This window comes from Gavia stellata, chromosome 20, assembly GCF_030936135.1.
Source record: "Gavia stellata isolate bGavSte3 chromosome 20, bGavSte3.hap2, whole genome shotgun sequence".
NCBI lineage: Eukaryota > Metazoa > Chordata > Aves > Gaviiformes > Gaviidae > Gavia > Gavia stellata.
This window is the reverse complement of record NC_082613.1, coordinates 764686-786374: the sequence shown is the minus strand read 5'-3', so window position 1 is coordinate 786374 and position 21689 is coordinate 764686. Positions and strand designations below refer to the sequence as shown.

The window sequence follows — 21689 nt, the reverse complement described above, 5'->3', positions numbered from 1 at the left end:
AAGCGAGAAAAGTCTGTTTCGGATTGCTCTGCGGCAGACGCTGCCGTTACGGGCTGTTTGTCGCACGTTACCCAGAGCAAACGGAACGCATCCCGAACCCCAAGACCCCATGGCAGCGTGGGGGTCTCTGCCCTCCGCTCCTGCTAGGCAGCCCAAGGGCGTTGGGTCACCCTGGGGGTGCGCAGGGAGGGACAGGCCAGGCAGCCCCGCTGGCAGCCCCATGGGCCCAGAGACCCCCGGGCACGAGAGGGCGTGGGGCAAGGGCTGCCAGGGCAAGCGGGGTCCCCGCTCCGTGCCCCCCTTCCCGTGGCACTGTGCCCTGGTGCAGACAGCAAGGTTCCCAGCACGTTTCCCTTCTGGGCACCACGTCTCTCCGGGACGGGTTTACGGGAAGGGGGACTGGCCCTGCAATCCCGAGCAGCCCTACCCCGTGCCAGAAACGGCCGGCTATGGAGATAAGGCACGGGGGAAGGGAACTTTATAAGGAGAAAACATTCCCCAAGTTTCTGGCACCTCGGTGCGAAGTGCCCAGCCCCCCTCGCCCCCCCCCCCCCCCCGAACCGGCCGCGTTTCCAGCCCTGCCCGGGGGCGGCCCCGGGGGCCGGCGGCGAGGGGGAGCTGAACCCCCGCTTCAGCCTCTTTACTTTGGGTGGTTGTTTTGAATAGGTGGGACCAAACCCACGCCGTTTCCTGGAAACTCTGTTTTCCCTTTCCTTCCCTCCGCCATCCCGGCCGCGGGGGTGTGCGCGGCGGCGGCGGGCGCGGTATAAATGGAGCGGGCGGCGGGGCCGGGCGGCGGGCGCTGAGGACCGGGACCCGGACCCCGTGCAGGGCGCCATGGCCGGAGGTAAGCCCGCGGGACGACCCCCGTCCCGGCACCTGCCCGGGGGCACCGCGCTGCCGGGGCGGGGCGGCGCCTCCAGCGCTTCGCTGCCCACCGGCGTCCCCGCGAGCGGCCCCGGAGCCGGGGGCCGCCGTGCCGGCCCGGGGGGGGGGCGGGAGGGGACGGCAGAGGCTGAACCGGAGGGCAGCGAGGGCAGCAGCTTTCGGGCAGGGGCCGCTCCCTGCCCTCCCTCCGCCGTGGCGGGGCTCGCCACCGGCCGGGCGAGGCCGGCATGTGCGGAGCGAAGTTCGGGGCTGTTGAGAGCTGTCGGTGCTGGCGGAGAAGAGCGTCGACAGCCGGGCTGGGAACGCGTGCGCCTGCATCCCGCCCCGGTTTAAGGAGGATTTCTGGAGGCTCAGTCAGAAGTGATGCTCCTGGCCCTCAGAAGCCCCTCCACGCGGGCGGCTCTTCAGAGCTCGTGTGAGGGGGCAAAGACACCCCCACCACCCACCGAGCTGTCTCCGAAGTCCCGGGAAACGGGGCTGCGCGATACCGATGGGCGCGCAGCCCTCCGGGTGAGGCGGCATCGCTCTGCCCCGGTGCCCAGCAGCGCTGCGGGCTCTCCCGGCTCACCGGGCTCCCGGCACCGCAGCAGCGATGCCAGCGCGGATCCCTGGGGTCGGGCACGGGGGGGGGCAGCGCTGACACAGGCACCACCAGCTCCCAGCACGAAGCTGAGCCACTACACCTCGGGCAGCACCGTGCCCGGGACCCCGCTGCCATCTGCACACCCTGCCAGCACCGCGGCCCCCTCCCTGCCCGTCTCTTGGCACTGGTCAGTTCGGGAAGAGACATCTGCGCTTTGAAAAATCTGCTTTTTGCTAAATCCACTGAGGAGGATAACCCTGGGTGACCGGGACAAGGAGGAGCCCCAGTCCTGCTCTCTTAACACGCATATTTGTAACACGTTTGGCTCAGTGTCAGCAAGGTTTGCACTCATGGTTCGTGTGCTGTAGCACGGAGCCGTGCTTCTGCTTACAAAGGGAGAGGTGGCAAGGGAAAAGTCATTTCTGTGCTCCAGGGTCCCCATGGACTGGCTGGAGGGACTTTGCCCTTATTTATGGGCAGTTCCAGCTGTCCACAGCAGCTCTTGCAGTGCTGTGAGGACTGGTGATGAGCCTGACTGCCTCCCCGGGATGCCCACAGAGCCAGGAATGTGGTTTCCGTTTAGCTCTGGGAACGGCAAGCTCAGGGTCAGCCGTTTCCATATGGCACCAGCACAAGGAGGGCTCGGTGACTGCCACTGCTAGCACCGGGAAGGGCACAGCCCGCGAGAGCCATGGCACAGGGGCAGTGAGCCAAGCATCGCCCCTCCAAGCTGCCCCAGTCCCTGACTGGCGCTGAGCTCGCTGCGTGCTCTCCTGCACTAAACACTTTTGCTTATTCTGGCAACTAACCCATCTGACGGCAGAGCGTTCACGGGTCACTGGCCTTGAGCAATGATGAATGATATCGCAGCGCTCCAACACAGTGCCTGGGGTGGTGGGGACACGGCCGCCGGCTGCTCCGGCACGCAGCCCTGCCTGGGCTGGGAGGCAGAGCAGAGCGCCTGAGGCCAGGGAATCAGACACCCTCTTTGTCACCGGATTTATGGTCGGTCTCTCCAATTTGTCAGCAGTGGTGGAGCAGTAAAGCTGCCGGAGAGCTGTCCTCAGCCTGGCTGAGGCACAGAACCATCCCTGGCATTCTCCAGGCTCAGCGGCGCTTGTTTGGGGTGGGGAATACAGACAGCAAACCCTGCCGAAGAGCCCCACACCTCCCAGAAAGCGGAGTTAAACGCTGGGCTTTGTTCCAGCACTGGATGCCATGAGCCGTGGACGTGGCACGGCTCTGGCAGCACATGGTGCCCCTCCTCCACAGTGATACCGTGGAAGGCAGCACCACGGCACAAGAAATACGTCTCAGTTCGGTTGGGAGGGCAGCACTTCGCTGTGAGCTTGGCCGCCGGCTGGCTGCAGGACCTCTGCCCTGGCGGGCTCGCAGCGCGCGACGTGAGCCCAGCCTGCAGAGCCCTCCAGGAGGGATGCTCCGAGCCTGACACGGACGCAGCGCCCAAGGCTGTGCCGGGCACACTGGGGGAGGACAGGGCTGCCTGGGCAGAGGAGGCTGCCAAACCCCGGTGCCAAGGTCCAAAAACCCAGGGCTCAGGGTGGGGGTAACAGCAATCCCTTCCAGCCTGAACACGGGGCTGTGTGTGTGGGGCACCACTGTGCCCCGGGGCCGGGAGCGTGAGGCGGAGGGGAGAGCCGTTACTGCTGCTGCCTTCGCAGATCTGGTGCTGGAGACATGGGACCTACAGTGCGAGCGCAACGGCCGGGAGCACCGGACGGCGGAGATGGGCTGCCAGCAGCTGGTGGTGCGACGGGGGCAGCCCTTCACCATCACCCTCCACTTCTCGGGCAGAGGCTATGAGGAGGGGGTGGACAAACTCGCCTTCAACGTCAAGACGGGTGAGTGCCACCGTGCCCTGCGCCATGCACGAGCACCTGCCGCAGGGCAAGCTGCCCCCTGCCCGAGGGCTCCCCCCATGCTCACGCGGGCACTGCGCTGAGGCACCTGCCCCATCTCATGCAGTCCCTCAGACATCCCTGGAGCAGGGTTTGCTCAGGAAACACAAACCCTGGAGAATGGGAACGTTCCCATTGAGCCTCCCCAGCGCACAGCCCCACTGCATGTCCCCCCCCCCGAGCAGTGCCGGAGCCAGTACACGGGAGCCGGGCGCAGCCTCTGACAGGTCCCTGTGGCTCCGTGCGGGGGGTTTCCCCCACTGTTGCTGTAGTCCTGGCGAGAGCCCGCGGGGACATCGCTTCCGTGGCTGGAGCCAGGCGCAGCCGCCGCGCAGGGGCTTGGCCCCCGCCAGCTCGGAGCAAAGGGAGAGGAAGCTCTTGGGCAAGAGTTATTTTGGGGCTGCAGCGTCCTGCTGAGCCAACCAGGCCAGAACTCAAAGTGAAACTGCACCCGGGTTTCCTCGCAACGTAAAACGCCCCAAAAGCTCCGATCCCACCGTGGGGTGACAAACACGAACCCAGCACCGCCCGGCTTCACCCTAAGCTGGCAGCTCCCCCGATCCCAGGGCAGCTCCAGCGCTTGCAGAAAAAGGGGCAAAGGTGCTTCAGCTCTCGCAAAGGCACACGGCCGCGCGTCCCGCCGGAGACGGCCCCAGCACGTCCCTCACCGGGGCTGGTGAGGTGCAGCCAGGGCACGGGCCACCAGACCTGCCACCCCAGACAGCGAGGCCACCAAGGCCACGAGCCACCTCCCGCAGGAAAGAAAGGGAACAGGGAATGGCTCCGTGCAGAAATAGAGCCCTATTTTTAAAGCAGCCGTGTTTGAAGAGCCCTGCTCAGGCGCCTGGGGCCCCGGGGGGATGCCGGGGTTGTGCAGGCAGGGAGGAGGCGGTGGCAGGCTCCCGTGGCTGCCCACCCCCATGGCAGCACTAGGCTGGCCCTTGCCAAAAGGGCAGGGTTAGCTCAGCCCGGCCTCCCTGAAAGGACAGAGAGGAGAAACTGTGTCACTCTCATGAGTTCATGAGTATTTTTGGTGACTCGCCTGGCATCCTGCCCACGCTGCGGGCGAAGGCTGGCAGGGGACCAGCCCGATGCCGTGCTCTCGGCTGGGGGAGCGGACCGCAGCGGCACCGCTGCCCCGGCTGCTGGCTAGCCCTGTGCAGGCACCGGCATCCCCGCAGAGCTGCGCTCGGCCGGGGCTGGGCGTCACCCACCCCGGAGGAGCGGTGTTTGGAGCTGGCTCGGCGCAGGTGGCTTGGACGCAGCCTCGCGCTCAGAGGGGCTGGCAGGGATCACGCTGTCCTCGGCTCGAGCGCTGCGGCCACTGATGTAATTGCTAATTGTGGGATGTTTGCAGCAACGCCTGAGGCTGTACACACATAGCAGGGCTCCCACTGAAAGCACCCCGGCAGCGAGGGCTCCGGCGTTGGCAGCCGGGCTCTGCCGGGGCCCCCACGCTGCGGCAGGACCAGGCTGCGCGGGCACAGGGACGTGGCAACTCCGCTCCAAGGGGAGGCAAGAGTGGGTGCAGCTGAGGGGAAGAGACATGGCCCTGGGGTGGGCAGTGGGGTAAGCACCCCCTCCTCTCTCCTGGCCCTGGGGCACCCACAGGGTGAGTCCCTCCATCCTGCCCCTTCCCAAAGAGCAAGAGACATGACCGAGCTTCCCACGGCTGGGCTGCCCTGCGCCCCCGATACCCGACAAGCCAAACAGCGAACACTCCTGGGTTGCAAGAGCCGAGGTCAGGGCAGCCGCCGCAGGGCAGAGGGCACGGGAGCAGCGTGGGGCAGCTCCCCTTGGCACAGCCCCGCGGCGTGGGGCTCCCAGGGCCCCCGGAGAGCCGACATGCTCCTTCTTGGCAGGGCCCTGCCCCGTCGAGACGTCAGGAACCAGGTCCCACTTCGCTGTGACCAACTTCCCAGAGGAATCGGGCTGGAGCGCCGTGATCCAGCAGCAGGACGGGGGCTCCCTGTCTGTCTCGCTCTGCTCCCCCTCCAGCGCCTGCGTCGGCCGCTACAGCCTGACACTGGAGACCTCCACCGGCTACCAGGGCACCAGCTGCCACATCGGGGACTTCGTTCTGCTCTTCAACGCCTGGCACCCAGGTGAGGCTTCCACCTTCCCAAGACCAAGGTTTCCCAGGTAAGGGGAGCACGAGCCACCCCCCAGCTCTGCCAGGCCAGCACACGCCTCTGTGTTTCACCCCATTGCGGACCCTGGGCGCCCCAAGCCCTGCCCAGGGCTGAGCTCGGATGTAAGCACAAATCCCCACTTCACTTCCACCTCCACACGGTCCCTGCAGCAGGTCGGGGCCACGAGCATCGTCCCCCACCCCAGAACACACAGAGACCCTTTGCCAGCACCCCAAACACCCAATGCCCTATCCGGGCTGCCCCCACCGTGCGATGCCCCACAGGAGCTCACCTCTGCAGCGCTGGCGTGAAGCCCTGGGCAGCCCCCAGCAGCAGCTCCTGGCCAGGAAGTGGGCAGAGGAAAAGCCCCTAATTGGCTCTAATTAATTGCCCCAACCTGGCCTGGCCCGGCCCAGCCCCACCCACCCCCCCCCAGTCCAGGCACCCTACTGCGGGCGCAGGGACGAGCCCTGGGTGCTCCCAGGGGTGTCACTGTCCCGGTGAAATTTGGGCAGCCTGACACAGAAGGGAGGATCGTGCTGCAGGGTTTAATGACACCGGGCAAACAACAGCCGGGATTTTCATCTCTCCATGTCCTTCCTCTGCCCCGAGGAGCAGCCGGGAGCTGCCCCGCTCCACCCGGCCAGACCTGGGCTGAAAGGGATGGTTTCCTGAATCCCAAACGCGCGGTTCCGGCTCTGCTGAGATAAGGGGCTCTAGGAAGCTTTGCTCACCCAGCGCTGTGCCGAGCACTGGTGCTGGGGATGTACGTGTTGGGCTTTTTTCTGAAAACATTTCCAGTAAACAGTGATTTTTCCAGCAGCAACTGCTGTGCAAGCAAAATGGCTTCAGCTGCTATCTCAGCCAGCGCTCCCGGTTCCCACTGCTTGCTTCTCCCACCAGGGAGGTTTCCCCTCCTGGGAAAAGACCCAACTCCATCAAACAAAAGGGAGGAAAGAGAGAGAGAAAGGAGAAAGAATGGAAAAGAAAACCACAAGCCTGCTGAAATTTTCCCATTAGCTCAAATCAAACTGGGTTGAAATTATCCAGCAGCTTTTTCAGACAGGAGCAGTTCCAGGCCCTGATGCCTCATTCCCCACCAGAGCCGTCCCCGGTCGCCGCCCGGCACGTCCCCGGGGACGGGGGGAGCTCTGAGCAGGGCTGGGGGGCGCGGGGCAGAGCCCGGTCCCCGTCCCCATCTCTCACTCTCCCCGCAGAGGACACGGTTTTCCTCCGAGACGAGGACGAGCGCTGCGAGTATGTGCTGTCCCAGCAAGGGCTCATCTACCAGGGCACCTGTGACTACATCACCTCCACCCCCTGGAACTTCGGCCAGGTGAGCGGGCCGCGGACCCCGGGACCCCGGCTGAGCCCAGCCCACGCAGCCCTGGCAGCGCAGGGGCTGGGGCCACGTGTGTCCCCCCGAACACGCACTGCAAACGCAGCCGGCACCTCGGGGAGGATCCGGCCCCGCCAGGCAGCCGTGGGACAAACAGCCGAGGTCTCATTTCTGAGAGGGGAACACGCTGACTCTGAAGTGTGGCAGAGCGAGGGGAGCGTTCCTGCACGGCTCCTGGGGGCCCCGGGGCCCAACGCTCCTAATCGGGGCGGCCACACTGCGCCGGGAGCCGGCAGCCGGTAACATGCTCCCCGGTGCGGTGCTGGCCGCACCGATAAGGCAACACTCACGCCCTGAGCTGCAGCCCCCCGACAGCCGCGCTGGGCCCCCGGCACTGGGGGAGCCCGGCCGCCCTCCTCGAGTCTGGGCTGTCTCGGAGGAGCCGTGGGGCTGGCGGGAGCAGGGGCGCCCATGGCTCCCGCAGGATCCGCGCCTCAATTTGGGGAAGGGCTGTGACTCTCCCGGTGATGGGAAATAGGTGGTTTTCCCCGGAGGTCAGGTCCATGCCTGAGCCCTGTGCAGCGGCGGCTGCAGGAAGCAGGATCCGGCCCCGGTGCGAGGGCGGGAGCTCGCCCTCCGGCTTCGCAGGCTGAGCCTCCACCGGCCGCAGTGCCAGCCCCTGTTGTGGCACAAACCGGGGAAAGTCACCCAGCAGCCCCGCTTGCAGGGGCATCATGGTGAGCCAGGGAGGGAGGACGGAGGCGGGAGAGCCCCCGTGCACCGCGGGGACCTCACACACCTTTTCTCCCCCCTCTGCACCAGTTCGAGGACGACATCTTGTCCATCTGCCTCAAGCTGCTGGACACAAACCCCAAATTCCTGAGGGACCAGAACCAGGATTGCTCCCGCCGCAACGACCCTGTGTACATCGGCAGGGTGGTGAGCGCCATGGTGAGTCCCGTGGAGCTCCGGCTGCCAGCGCACCCAGCAGGGTGTCCCCAGGCTCCCCAGCACCCCATGTCCCCTGGGGTGCAAGCACCCCTCTGCTGTCCCCCCAGCTACAGCTTGGAACTATAGCTGTGACAGAGAGGTGGCATTTACCATTCCCCTGCCCAGTTAACACCGGTTTCCTTCCCCGAGGTGTTTCACATCCTCTTTACAACCTTTCCTGCTATTGCTCTTGTATCACACACACATATACATACACATATATATATATATATAAAAAAGATGTTTTTAAGAGGAGGGAAATAGCAGAGGTGGGGACGCACCATCCCAGAAGCAGCCTTTGCTCCTCGCTGGCTGCTGCAGGTGATAATGGTACCCAAAATCCCAGGCAGGAGGATGTGTTTCTAAAATCCATCCCCAGTTAGCACATCCCAATTACAGCCTCTCCATCCACCCGTTCCCCCACCTGCGCATCCCCAGCATGCCAGGATGCAGGCAGTCACAGTGCAAGAGCGTGCTGGGATGCACATGGATGCCTGCATCCCAGCGCGCTCTTCGCACCCGCCTGCATCCCAGCACGCTCTTGCACGGCTCCGGGATGGCTAATGGGGGTGACAGCACGTGTGAGCTGGGGGAAGGTGCTTTCCCTCCCTCACCAGCCTGCTCCTGCCCCTCCGTGCCTGGCCGTCCCTCCATCGCAGCCCCTCTTGGCCCCCTCTTGTCGTGCCGCAGGTAAATTGTAACGACGAGGACCGGGGGGTGCTGGCGGGGCGGTGGGACAACCATTACGAAGATGGGATGAGCCCGATGGCCTGGATCGGGAGTGTGGATATTCTCAAGAGGTGGAAGAAGTTTGGGTGTCAGCCAGTCAAGTACGGCCAGTGCTGGGTCTTCGCTGCCGTGGCATGTACCGGTGAGAGCAGACGGCTCCTGTCTCCCCTTCCCTAACCACTGGGACTGATTACAATCAGCCCGCAATGATTGCTTAGCGATTATGCTCTCTGTTAGTCTAGTTTGTCAGGAAATGGAGGGAAAAAATGACAGAAAAGGGCTCTGGCTTTTCAATTAGCGCTGCCTCCCCGGCCAGGCAGAGAGGGAGGGGCTGGATGCAGGGCACAGGAGAAGGAAAGTGACTTTAAGGTCAAGTTTGCAATAAAGTCACGAATCCGCTGAGATCAAAATAATTTCACTGCCACCAAGGCAGTCGAGCTGGGGCAAAAGAGAAGAAAAATTCCAGGCTCGCTTCTGTTGAGGAGCACACACAGCACTTGCACAGTTTCGCCCTGAGAAAAAACGCTGCACTTGCAGGGTTGCATGAGTGTGCATGTGCATTTATATATCACAGATATAGGAGATCCCTTTTAGAGGAGAGAAATAGCAGAAAACTAAAGTGGATTTTCTGTGACTCACGGAAGTTTATGGCCTTCCTTTGAAGTATTATAACTACCTCCCTGTTCACCAGGGAGCTCCGCTCACAGTAAAAGGCAGCTGTGAGATTAAATAAGAGGTTGCAGCACGCTGCTGCCCGTGCACTCCCTCAAAAGCACTCACAGCTGCTTTTGTGCCTTTTTTCTACTGCAATATCAAAACCCGGCAGACTCAGTGCCGCGTGCCACCCATCTCGCCAGCGGCACGCCGAGTCCCATGGTGACTGCAGGAACCGGCTCATCCTGGGGATCTGTCCCCAGGCACCCCTTTGAGGGGAAAGGGAAGGGCAGGAACCTGGGGCACCATGGGACGGGAGCTGTGCAAACCCGAGACCCCCGGTGCCGGGCCCCCGTCTCACCCTGTTGTGCCTCTCCGCAGTCATGCGGTGCCTGGGGATCCCCAGCCGGGTGGTGACCAACTACAACTCAGCCCATGACACCAACGGCAACCTGGTCATCGACCGCTACCTTAACGAGACGGGGGACGAGAACCGGCGCTCCAGGGACATGATCTGGTGAGCGGCACGGCGGGACCCCCGCCTGCCCACCCCCGGGGCAGTGTTTGCCCCTTCCCCAGCCCTTCCCCGAAGCCTGGCAGGCGCTGGGGGAGGCTGAAGCCCCTACGTCCTGGCTTCCCTTGCAGGAACTTCCACTGCTGGGTGGAGTCCTGGATGGCCCGTCCAGACCTGTCACCCGGCTACGATGGGTGGCAGGCACTGGACCCGACACCCCAGGAGAAGAGCGAAGGTACGGCGTGCACAGAGTGGGTGCTCCATCCTGCCCACACCCCGGCACGGCACGGTCTCCCTCCCGCCGCGACCGTGTCTTGCCAAACCCAGGGCGGTGACGGCAGCTCCGCTCCCTGCAGGGGTGTTCTGCTGCGGGCCAGCCCCCGTCAGAGCCATCAAGGAGGGCGACATGCAGCTGAAGTATGACATCCCCTTCGTCTTCGCGGAGGTGAACGCCGACGTGGTGTACTGGGTGGTGCAGCACAGTGGGTTGTGGAAGAAGAGCACCCACTCGTCAGTTGTGGGGAAGAACATCAGCACCAAAAGCGTGGGCAGGGACAGCAGGGAGGACATCACCCACACCTACAAGTACCCGGAGGGTATGGGGTTGCAGTGGGGGCAGAAATGCCCCGGGGGGGTCGGCTGTTGGGAAACAGAGTGAGAGAAGAATTAATTAATGCAGCAACTGCACCAGGAGGGCTCCAGGGATCAGGGCAAAGCAGCCCGGACCATGCCCTCCCCGTACCCCCCTGGGAACCACCTTTTTTCTCATGCACCACAGGGTCTGAGAAGGAGAAAGAAGTGTTTGTGAAGGTAGAGCACGAGAAGAGCTCTCTCAGGGAGGAGGACGAGGGGCTGCACCTCAAGATCAAGCTGTCGGAGGGTGCAAACAACGGCTACGACTTCGACGTCTTTGCCGTCATCCACAACAACACGGACACGGAGCGAGTCTGCAGGCTCATGCTGTGTGCTCGAACCGCCAGCTACAACGGCACCGTTGGGCCCCAGTGCGGCATGAAGGACCTGCTGAATGTCACCCTCGCGCCCCGGGAAGGTAAGAGACCCGCTGGCAGTGAGGAGAGGATGCTTTGGTGAGGGCTGGGGTCAGGTCAACGATTTTCTCGTGTTCAGCTGCATCTCTGGGGTCTGCGGTGAGGCCAGAGTGCCAGTGCGGCAGCCGGGGATGGGTGCCCCCGGCAGAGCACTGAGAGGTTTCCGGAGAGGAAACCCTGGTCACAGCCGCCCGTTCGGCACACACAACGCTGAGCCACAGTCAGAGCTGGGCACGTCCCGTCAGGGGGTCGGCACAGGGAGCCGGGAGCAGCGGGAAGGGATGCAGACTCGCACAGAGCCCCACAGCCCCGCTCAGGACCTGGGGGGCAGCGTGAACTTCCCTGAAAACATGGTGCGAGTCAAGGGACGGGTTTTGCTTTCAGCCTTCCCCGTCCTTGCTTCTCCAGCTTGGTGCGAGCACTGCCGGCACCGCAGGGGTGATGGTATCCCCTCCACTTGTACCACCGCCGCCGGTTCGTCAGGTCGGCATGCTCCGGGCTGGCATAGGGCGGCATTGGGTGGTTTCTGTTTAATACCATGGAGTAATGGCAGCGTTAAAGCATGGCCTGGGGCTGGGCAGCAGGGACAGCCAGGACCCAGAGCTAGTGCCGGGGTGTTTATCCATCCGCCAGCCCCATGCCGTGTCACCCCCGTTCACCGGTGACCGCCTCAGCAGGCAAAGCCCAGGCTGGCCGGGCTCGTGCGAGCTGCAGCTCTGTCACAAGGCTGCTCGGTGAGCGATGCCTCCTTCTGGGCTTCGTCCTTATTTATCTACCACTGTGGATTTTTAATCTCTGATGAAAGGATAAGGAACACTGCTCAGGCAGGGGGCTGGAAACGCATTTAGAGAGGACGAAAGTTACTGCTGTTGCATCTGTCATGCCGAGGGAGCAAGCTGTGCGCATCGCAGGGCTCTCATCCCAGGGTGCTCTGCAGCACTCGTCTGCATCCCTCTCTTGCTCTTCCATACGCCTCTGCTTCTCAAGCTGGAGCTGGCCTAGGCTGGTATCCCCGGCAGGATTTTCCCACAGGCAGGGAGAGCGGGACTGACGCCGGGTCAGCTCCGATAGCACGGTCCCAGGCTGGGGGGGAAGCAGGCGGTGTTGGGTTTTGTCGGCGAGGCTGGTCACTGCAGCGCTGAAGCTCTCAGTGGCTCCTCCTTGGGCAGACACGGCATCTCACAGCGTTTTTCGCCACAGAGCTGTCCTGGCACCGGCCCGGCGAACCTTCGTTTGCCTTTGTTACAAATTAGCATTACCACCTGCTAATTAAACAAGAGTTTTGATTTATGTCAGTTTTCCACAGACCCTTCAGGGCTTGGAAACGTAATACATCTGCTGTCCTGGAACTGCCTAATTTTTAATCTACGCCAAGATCTGCTCTCCTAATGGGGCCCGTAACAAATGCAGCACTCGGCGCTCTGCTATTTATTGAGCTGCATTAAGGGAATAATGAGTGTGCCCGCTCTCGCTGCTGTGAAGGGAAGCGGGACACTGCCTTTGCTCACGCTGGCAAACTCTCCCAGCGGTGTCGGCATGGGCAGGTACCGGCGCCTGCAGAGCTGCTCTGGAGCCTTCTGTGGGGCCAGACGGGGAGAGCAGGACCGGCTCCTGGCTGAGAATACAGACCACAGGACTCCCCAGATTGCAGCCTTTCGGGAACCCCTGCACTCTGTGCTGGCATGGGGAGCTCCGCGGAGTGGGGCCGGGCCCATCCCTCTCCTGTCAGGCGATGCTCCAGCACTTCGGGTCCTGCCCCGGGAGCGCAGGGCTTTGCTTCCAGCAGTCACGGCCTCTCCGGGGTCCTTCCTCACAACAGCCCTGCAGCTGGTTGCCTTCAGCCTCCTTCCCCCCGCAGCACAAGACAGCCCAGTCCCCAAAGGGCTTTGGGATAAACAACGCTCAGAGCTGAGCGCAGGCAGCTGCCTCCCGCCACCGGCTGCAAAGGGCGGGCGAAGCCCCTCCAGGGCCCCGGTGCAGGCGTGTCCCCGGGGTCCTGCCCTGGCACATAGCTCCTTCCCCTCCCCAGGCCCTGGACGTCACTTCTGGCACCTGGTGCCGGAGCCCTGGCCAGGCTGCGAGGTCCCTCCCCACCGCCCCGAGCCGGGCGCTCGCAGCCCTGCTTCCCTGCGCGGGCAGGAGCCGCACCGGCACCCAGCACCCCGAGGACCCAGCCGGGCACATGGCAACCGGCTGCAGGCATCTGCGGCTTGTTCGGGAAATGCTGGCGGTCTGGGGGTTGGTGACAGCTAAATATAACCCATTTTCTTGGGGAAGCAATTAGGCAAGACATCCCCCCAGCACAGGCTTGCTTGCGGGTGCTCCAGCCAGCAGCTTGTGCTGCCTGCCCACCCTGCGGTACCCCTTCCCAGTGCTGGGGGGGCCCCCAGCTCCCCCAAGACTTTCCCATCCTTGCAAGGTGCCTGGAGAAGCTCCCGGGGAGCCCAGACCAGCTGGGTGCCAGCGCAGGGCCGCGGGCGCTGGGTTGGTGAGGGGCGAGCTCTGACCCTGCTCTGCTTCCCCTTCCAGAGAAGAGAGTGTCCCTGCGCATCCTGTACAAGAAGTACGGGGAGAGCCTGACCCAGGACAACATCATCAAGGTGGTGGCTCTCCTGACCGAGTACCAGACCAGCAATGTCATTGTGGCCACCAGGGATGTCTACGTCCAGAATCCAGAGATCAAGATCAGGGTAAGGGCTCAGCTGCTCTGTCCCAGGGGGGTTTGGGGGGGACACCCCCGTTCACAGGGGGTTGCTGCAATCACGCTGGAGGGTCGGTCCCAGTGAGCTGAGCCCTGGGGCTGGGGCAGCCCCGCCACAGCGGGGCTTGGGCAGCAGGTCCTGCATTGCTGAGTGGGGCTGCATCCCCGAGGAGCTGGGGGAGCACCGCAGCCCCCAAGCAGGGCAGTGCTGGGGTCCAACCCTGCCTGCTTGCAGGTTTTAGGGGAGCCGATGCAGAATCGGAAGCTGGTGGCGGAGGTCAGCCTGGTGAACCCCCTCGCAGCCCCCCTGAAGAACTGCGTGTTCGTGGTGGAGGGCACCGGCCTCACCGACGGGCAGCGGATCAAGGAGCTGTAAGAGCTTTTCCTCCCTTCACCTGGCCAGGCTGTTGGGAACAGGGCAGGGGCGGATTTTTGTGCCCGGAGGCCCCCAGGGGGGATGGCCCCATGGCCTGGCCCTGCTATGGGCGCAGGGGGAGCTGGGGCTGCGCTGGTTCCTGGGGGGCACGGGGACTCCGAACGCTTCTGCCCCAGGACTTGCTGGGGAGGGGACTTGGCCAGGGCCTGGGGGGTCCCCGCTTCCCAGGGTCGCAGTGCCGTCCTGCGGCACCACGTGGAGGGTGACAGGTTGCTGGGAGGGAGAGGGGCCGCCCCGCTGACCCCCTGCTCTCCCCCAGCGAGGAGCCCGTGGAGCCGCAGGCGGAGGCCAAGTTCCGGCTGGATTTCGTGCCGTGCCAGGCGGGGCTGCGCAAGCTGATGGTGGACTTCGAGAGCGACAAGCTGACAGGGGTGAAGGGTTACCGCAACGTCATCATCGCACCCCAGCCCAAGTGAGCGGCCGCCGCGGCCCCCCCCGCCGCAGAGACCCTGCCTCCCCTCCCGCTCGGGGGCTCGCTGGCCCCCCACTCGCTTCAGCCCCAGACAGTCCCAGCAACGTGCGGAAGGGCGACTGCCGAAGCCCAACCCAACCCCAACGCGGCGGCCGCGGTGCTGCGCTCCTCCCCAGGAGTGCTCAGTGCTGCGGGGAGAGAAGCGAGGGGAGCAGGGACAGGAGAGAGGGGCCGGTGGCATTCGCTTCGCCGCCTTTCCCTCACCCCGTGGGGTGGAAACGTCCCCGACCTGCCTGTCCCCCAGCCTGGGGGCAGCAGGGACCCCCGAGCCCAGCACAGCCGGGCAGCGGCCAGCCCCCTCCTCTTTCCGCAGCGCTGACAGCCCCGGGCCGCAGAGCAGATTTCATAAACCAAACAGCAGAACAACCTTCTCCAGCACTGATTGCACCTCAGCCAGGCTCACGCGTGCCATTGCAGTTCTCTGAATGCATTTCAGTAGAGAAAAGATTGTATACTGTGAGCACAAAGCTGTTTATATGCTATATACATATATAACAGATCTATTTATAGCTATATAAATACATACTGCATATAATCTACTGCATAGGTAAAGCAGGGTATTTGCTTTAATAACCGTTCCTGTCGCTGCAAACGCTGTGCAGTGAGGGATGGGACATTACCTTGACAGGAATTAACTATGCAAGCACTGAATAAAAACTATTTTTCACTTTTAAAGCCAGACCCAGCTCTTCCTGAGCATCCTCTCCAAACGGAGGCACCCGGCAGCTCCTCACCCAACATCCGAGCGGGTGGGGGGCGAGTTCACCCCCAGCCCAGCACCGAAGCTGTGGGTTTATTGCTGTGGCCACCAGTGCTTTGCTGCACTAAAGCCACACCATCCACTCAGCTTCAGCCACCTCCCTCTGCCCCGAGCTGCAGTGCCGGCACAGCCGGGCATTCTTGGGGTGCTCTGCGGCTCAGGGGTTGTACCCTGAAAGAGTGGTGACCCCCACGGCTCTCCCGGTCCCACAGCGCAACTCAGCAGCACCCGCGGCACCGGGTAAACCTGCGCTCAGCCTCCAAGGCAGCGCAGCCCGAGAGGCTAATGCAGATGCCATGCGTTCCCGGTGCGTTTCTCCCCTAGCAGGAATGGCCCGGTGCTGCGACTGCACTAAGGAGATGAGAGAAAACCCGTACGGGATATTAAATGAATGGATTTTGCACACCCAGGCTCTCGTTGGGGGCAGCCGAAGCATGGCTGTGGAGGGCCACAAGAAACCCAACCTGGGAGCATGGGAAAAGGGGTGGCTGAGCGCAGGGATGCAGGAGGAGGGTGCGGATTTGTCTCAAGCCTGGAACAGGGGTCAAGGCACTGCTGAAAATAAGCGCTTCCCACGCCAGAACACAACCCTCCCGCTTTCTCCTCACAAACATCGTGGGAGCCTCTGTTGCTGTTAAACAAACACCAGAAAAACCACTACAGAAGTGGTGGTCTCCTGCTGCAGCCAAGGGTTCCCACGTCCGCAGCAGCCCCAGGCAGAGGGGACGCACCCGTCCCAGGTACCGCCCGCCCGAACTGGGGGACAGTCTGTAGCACAAGGGGACCCCGCTCAGTGAACTGGTGCCTGGCTGGTCCCAGTCACCCCGACACTGCCAGCGGCTGTCCGGGTCTCCCGTCCCGGCCATGATCCAGGGTGGATGGGGAGCCGGGAGCAATTCCTACCCAGGACAACCCCTCCTCCAGCTTCGCTTTCTCTTTAAGACAGATAAAATCTCCACGTGCAGTGCCCTAGACACAGCTGCTCGCCTCTCCCGAGCCTGGCAGAGGGTCCACGGCCAGGCGTCGCAGCGCCCCGGCTCTGCTCACCCCGAGGGAGGAGTGGCAGGAGCTGCCCGTGCTCCATCCCGCCCGGGGCAGGCAGCAGCCTTGGCTCCTGCTCCAGGAGAGGGGCTGGGACGGGCGCTGCCAGGTTCCGGCTTCGAGCGTGGCAGCAGGTTATTTCGCTGGCAAAAGTCTTCCAAGACAACCCTCCAGCATGGCCACGCGATCCTCCTCCCCTTACCTTGTGGAGATTTAACCACCACAGCTCTCCGTTCCGCTTTTCTCGAACACAACCAGAGAACGCAGCTGGGCGGCTGGGACTGCTGTGGGGCTGCAGTGGGGATGCCGGAGGGGAGGAAGGGTCTGGCCCACAGGAGGGCTGAGGAGCTGCCGTAAGCAGCTCTCCTGAAGGACAGAAACTGAGAGTGCCCACCCCACGGTGTGCGAACAGGACAGGAGCTCCGGGAGAGACAGGGATGGGGATTCTCTCCTCCTCCTGCAGCTGGGAGGGCGAGCGGTGGGGACCACGCCGGTCCCCAGCTCTGGCAGCATCAACCCCTGAGACACAAGTCCCAGGAGCACAGACGGCCCCAAAGGAGCAGCGGTGCCCGAAGGAGTTAACAGCAGGAACCCAGCGCTGCCTTCCCTTGTCAGGAACATTCCTCAGAGCCAGCGATGATGCACAGCCTTACTTTAAAGAGCATTTGTTACACGCAGCTCTGCTGAGCCAGGCTTCAAGCTGCTCAGTGCCTGGTTTAAAAATAACCGGCAGCTCCTCTGGTTCGAAGCTGGGTCCTGATAAAATAAACATTAGCACAGCTATTTCTGAAGGTCACTCGCATCCATCTGAGGCTTGGCAGAGCAAGGCTGCTTTGACGAGAAACGAGCTCCTAAGAGACTCCAAACGCTGCGTGTACGGTTCGGCTCTGGGGTTTGGCTCTGTTTGGGGCTGGTTTCTCTCCCCTTACCCCCAGCAACCACCACCCCTTTCCAGACTGTTTGCAGAGCCTAACGAATTACTTCAGGCACCTCCTTCAAGCCCACAGGTGTTTGCCCCACACACTAGTCCTTTAAGGAGTGTGAGAACAACGTGACCGGTCCTGCAGCCGCCATGGGGCCTTTCCCCGGATTGAACAGGCACCGTCGGCTGCCGTAGCTTGGGGACCGCTTCCTTGCACACACCCCTGGACCCCCAAATGCTGTACTGTGCTACGTCCATGAGACTCTTTGGCACTCTTGCCATGCAACTGATAAGTTATAAATTAAATATTTACAGCATCCATTGCAGTGGAGAATTTGTAATTCAGCATTAGCCCAAGCATCAAAGCAATGTGAGACCGTTTACATGTAGAGGAGAGGTTATTAATACATCTCAGCTTGCCAGAGATGCTGACTTGCCAAGAAGTGACTGTAAACTCATTTTAGACTTGAGGACCTTTAACTTACCTTCATTGATGGATCGAGACTAGAACAAACTACCATAAATCAGAGTGCGCACAGGTACAATTCTGTGGGATTTTCAAATCCCACCGCCTCTCCAAAGCTCTCCCTCCTTCTCCACAAACACAGACGAGTTTTTACGCTCGCTGAACCAACAGGACACCTGAGGCACCAGCAAGCAGCAAGAGAAAAGCACGTAATAAAACCCAGATGGCCAGAGCTCCTGCGGGAAGCCATCCCCCTTTTCCAAGACCACGGGAGGTGAGGAGACACCATGGAGAGATGCTTCTTTTTGCATGGCCATACAAGTAGAGTTACAACTCAAACAGCCTTTCTGTGCCTGCCTGAACCCGTTACGCAGCCCCCAGGAGGGAGCAGCCCACCAGCCCAACCCCACGGTTTCGGTCCCAGTCTCCTCCGCTCCGCAGGGCAGGTCCCCGTCCTCCCCGGCTGGACACACACAGACAAACCAGTAAGGAGACTGGCGACAGCCAGCCAGGCGGGCGTGCTTTCAGTCAGCCGCTTGTCTCTTCCCAGAAATAAAAGACAAGACCCTAAATCTGCTTATGATTCATTATTAGCTCTCACACTGATTCATTTCAGCAGCAGAACGAAGCTTGACCACATCAGATCCCCGAGGGGAGGAAAACTCGAGAAAGCAACGTGTCTTTGCAGCCACTTGCAAGGGTCCAGGCTCGGTGGGGCTGCACAACACCTGCCCCTCGGGCTGCTGGGTGCTCGGTGGGCATCTCTGTGCCCAAAGCGCTCCTTTACCTTAGACACCTCCCTCCCAGGGCTGCACCGCTGGAACCCACGCCGGCTGGTCCCCAGAGCCTCCCTGCCCGCACCCCGGCTGGCTCCCTACCTGCTCGGGGATGGAAGAGAAGCAGCCCCAGCAGCTTGCTGCCACGTCCGGGCAGGGCTATCTGCAGCGCTTCGCCGCCAGGTTCCTCCACAAAACCCAGAACAGCCACAGCAACACAGCCATCAGGAAGCCGAGAGGAGATTCTGTGTTTCCCCACTGCTGCTGGCAGTGTGGCTGATCGAAACAAAACAGAAGACCTGTCTGAAGCTACTCAATCTCCCAAGACAAATATTAAGTTTCCCTCGCCCCAGAGCATCAGAAAAACTGTGGAAAGACATTTAAACTGGTTTAGGTGAAGAAAAATGTTTCATAGTTAACTCTGTGCCAAAAAATACACGAGGCAGATGCAGGGAGAACACAACTGGGTGTCCTATATTAATACAGGCTTTAGCCTCCATTCCCAGGACTACACAAAAAATAGCTCAAACCCTGTATTTGACAACGGCAGCAGAGTAGACGATTGTCATCTGCTGTGGCAATTAGAGTGGCAGATGTCCCATCATCTCACTGGAACGGCTGCTTCATTGGCTCATGTGGCAGAAGCCGGGCAGTTTAGTAACAAGAATGAGGGGATGCCAAGCACGGATTTGGGGCATATTCCCAGTGCTGCCACTCTCTTCCCAGGTGAAGCCCACCTCCATGCCTCGTCTCCCACCCTTCACGTCGCTGCACTGCCTACCTGCGCAGGGCATTTTACGGCCAGGAGCGCTGATCCCTCTGTAAGGGCCTCGGACGCTCCTGCATTAAAAGCCTCCTGCATCCTGGACCAGCATAACCATGAAGTTTCATCTGCTCCAGCATATGCGGAGGCTTGGTAGGGTATTAGCCTTTATTGAACTTCTTGCTAAATGGTGCCATGTGAAGCCCCGACTGAAAATACAAATAAAGAAACAATTTTCTACCTACTGTGGCCTTCCAGCAGACTTTTCACACAATTCCTGCAAGTGGAAAAAGAGGGGAAGGAGAAGGGAAAGGCTGCAGCAGCTCTCTAGAAGACAGAAAGGCATTTACATTGCAATTCACAACCATTTCCTTTCAATCCTCTTTCCGCAAGACCTTGCTTTTCACTGTGTAATCCCTTAAAAAAGCTTATGTGCTTCTCGGACTTCATAGAGAAGCCCTGAGCTGGACACCCTGCCAAGCCGCCCCGCGGGCTCGGTGCACTGACTGGCACGGAGGCCCTCCCCTGCACGTCCTAGATCCTCCGGCAGCAAGCATAAAGCCGCGAAATCCAAGCCTGCAGGTATGTAAAACCTCAAACGTTGAGTCTTCCTTTCCAAATCAGGTGCGGCTCCACCGAGCCAGCTCCCTCCACCCCCAACCTTCCCCATCCTCCATCAAACCGCCTCCTGCGCTGTGAAACCACCCCTGGAATTTCCTGTACCATGAAGCATTCAGTCGGAGACTCTTCACTTGCCATATTTTAACAGGAACATTTTTATCCTTCTGCTTTATAAACCACTGATTGAAACTTCAGCCTCATTTTACTTGCCTATGGAGACGAGAATTTGTTTTCTAAGACTGTACAAAAATAATACTTTCAGTGCTCATGCAAAATCCTTTATCTTGGTATGGCAGCAATACCAAACCGCCAAGGCTTCCAAAGCTTCCCAGTTCTTCTGGCTCATTTTCCTTGCTTCTTGATCCAAAAATCTCCAAAATACAACTAGCCCTAGAAGACTTGGTGGGCCCCAACCTTACAAACCATAGCGAAAGTTCACACAGGAAAAAGGCAGCTGATACCGGTGGCACTTCCCCAACAGCACGTGAAATCACCGGCAAACACTCATCCCAGCCTCCCTCTGCTAACAGACCATCGTAGTGTCTACGGTGACGTTTCATTCAAATGTTTACAAGGTCTTTTTTTTTTTTCTCCCCCAAATGGCATGAGATGCATTTTATACTTTTTCTATCTAATCTTAAAGATAAACATACATAAAGTTGATACGTTTCCTGGTCAGTTCTAAACACTTGGTCCGAGTAAATAACTGGACTAAGCCCACAGCAATCTCGCTCTGGGGCGAGATGTCGGGCGCTGGGCAGCACAACTGCTCACCGCCTCCACAGAAAGCCTCCGCCGCTCTGAGGCTATGCCAGCCTTGCTTTCTCATCACCGTTATAACCCATGATCTTACAGACTGGCACGTTAGCCAGCTAGGATAGAGTTCTCACCTTCTACAGGCGCGTAAGCCAACGTTAGTTCGTTATAAAGCAATAACTGGTGAGTGAAGGGAACACGCACCAGTGCACTGAAATAGTTAACTGCATCAAAAGCTGCATAACAGTCAAATATTTTTGGAGGCATTTGTTTCAGCTCTTAAAAAAAAAAAAAAAGATTCTCAAAGGCAAGAAAGGACATCCTGTACTTAACCGCATTTTATGCCTTTGAAAACCTCGCTCTAGTTCCTACAAACACAATACAAAGGTGGCTTTTCACTAGAAGGAATCACATCAGACTCCCTCCTACTCACAGAAAGCTGCATATCAAACTTCTGCAAATCTTTTATGAAAGTAGCACTAAATATAGTCCCTTTAATGGAAGATTTGTAAATTGGTATAAAAACGTAAGCAGCTTTTACAGATGCTCTCCAAGGCATATGAAACAATGACTAAGTTTGCCCAAAGAGACCATTGCAGAGTAGTTAATTGGAGTGAAGAACCCCTAAGCCTGCCCCCAACCCCTAAGAGAATTTACACCCAGTAAGATGTGAAGACCCCCCTCTAAAGCAGGCAGGCTTCAATTACGCAGCATCACAAGTCCTACCGGAACAGCAGCTCCTGTTGCTTGTCCAGGAAAGCCAGTTTCCTGGCTTCCAGGTTTGGCATTTGTTTGCATCTTTTTTTAAGAGTAATTATTTACATGTCCTCCAGACAACCTAAATTAATTTATGAATTAAGAAGCTAGTCTTCTGCATCTTGTGCCCCTCAAATCAGAGGTTAGTGCAGGGGAACATCTTTTATTTTTGTTCGTTGCAGTAATGACCTGAGAAAGCTGCATATTGATTTGGTTTATCAGCTGTCAGAAAGTGTGACTAACTTTACAAACTCAAATGATACTCTACATCTACAAACTCTAATGTAAGCACCGTTCAGCAGTCACTGCCTCTGATTTTAGAGGGAAAAAACCCCAAAACAAAACCCACGGTGTGCCAGAGCAACACCTGCATCATGGAAAAAAAAAGTAAAACCACTGCTATTCAACGACACCCTCTTTAT

The 21689-nt window shown here is 60.1% G+C and overlaps 1 protein-coding gene across 1 annotated transcript; it reads left to right on the top strand.

Moving 5' to 3' along the window:
- Window positions 1-806: 806 nt before the first annotated feature.
- TGM2 (transglutaminase 2) lies at window positions 807-15085 on the top strand. Its single transcript, XM_059827183.1, has 13 exons — window positions 807-847; window positions 3154-3333; window positions 5253-5495; window positions 6740-6858; window positions 7684-7812; window positions 8542-8722; window positions 9616-9751; window positions 9880-9983; window positions 10105-10344; window positions 10527-10799; window positions 13327-13487; window positions 13734-13870; window positions 14194-15085. The coding sequence occupies exons 1-13, from the start codon at window positions 838-840 to the stop codon at window positions 14348-14350; spliced, it is 2070 nt and encodes a 689-aa protein (XP_059683166.1). The 5' UTR covers window positions 807-837; the 3' UTR covers window positions 14351-15085.
- The last annotated feature ends 6604 nt before the right edge of the window (window positions 15086-21689 follow it).

What these genes read in the sequence shown, in the direction of transcription:
- TGM2 (XM_059827183.1), top strand. An exon ending in CGCTGCCGTGGCATGTACCG is followed by an intron (nt 8,723 to 9,615) that starts GTGAGAGCAGAC and finishes GCCTCTCCGCAG; the next exon opens with TCATGCGGTGCCTGGGGATC. An exon ending in CACCCTCGCGCCCCGGGAAG is followed by an intron (nt 10,800 to 13,326) that starts GTAAGAGACCCG and finishes TTCCCCTTCCAG; the next exon opens with AGAAGAGAGTGTCCCTGCGC.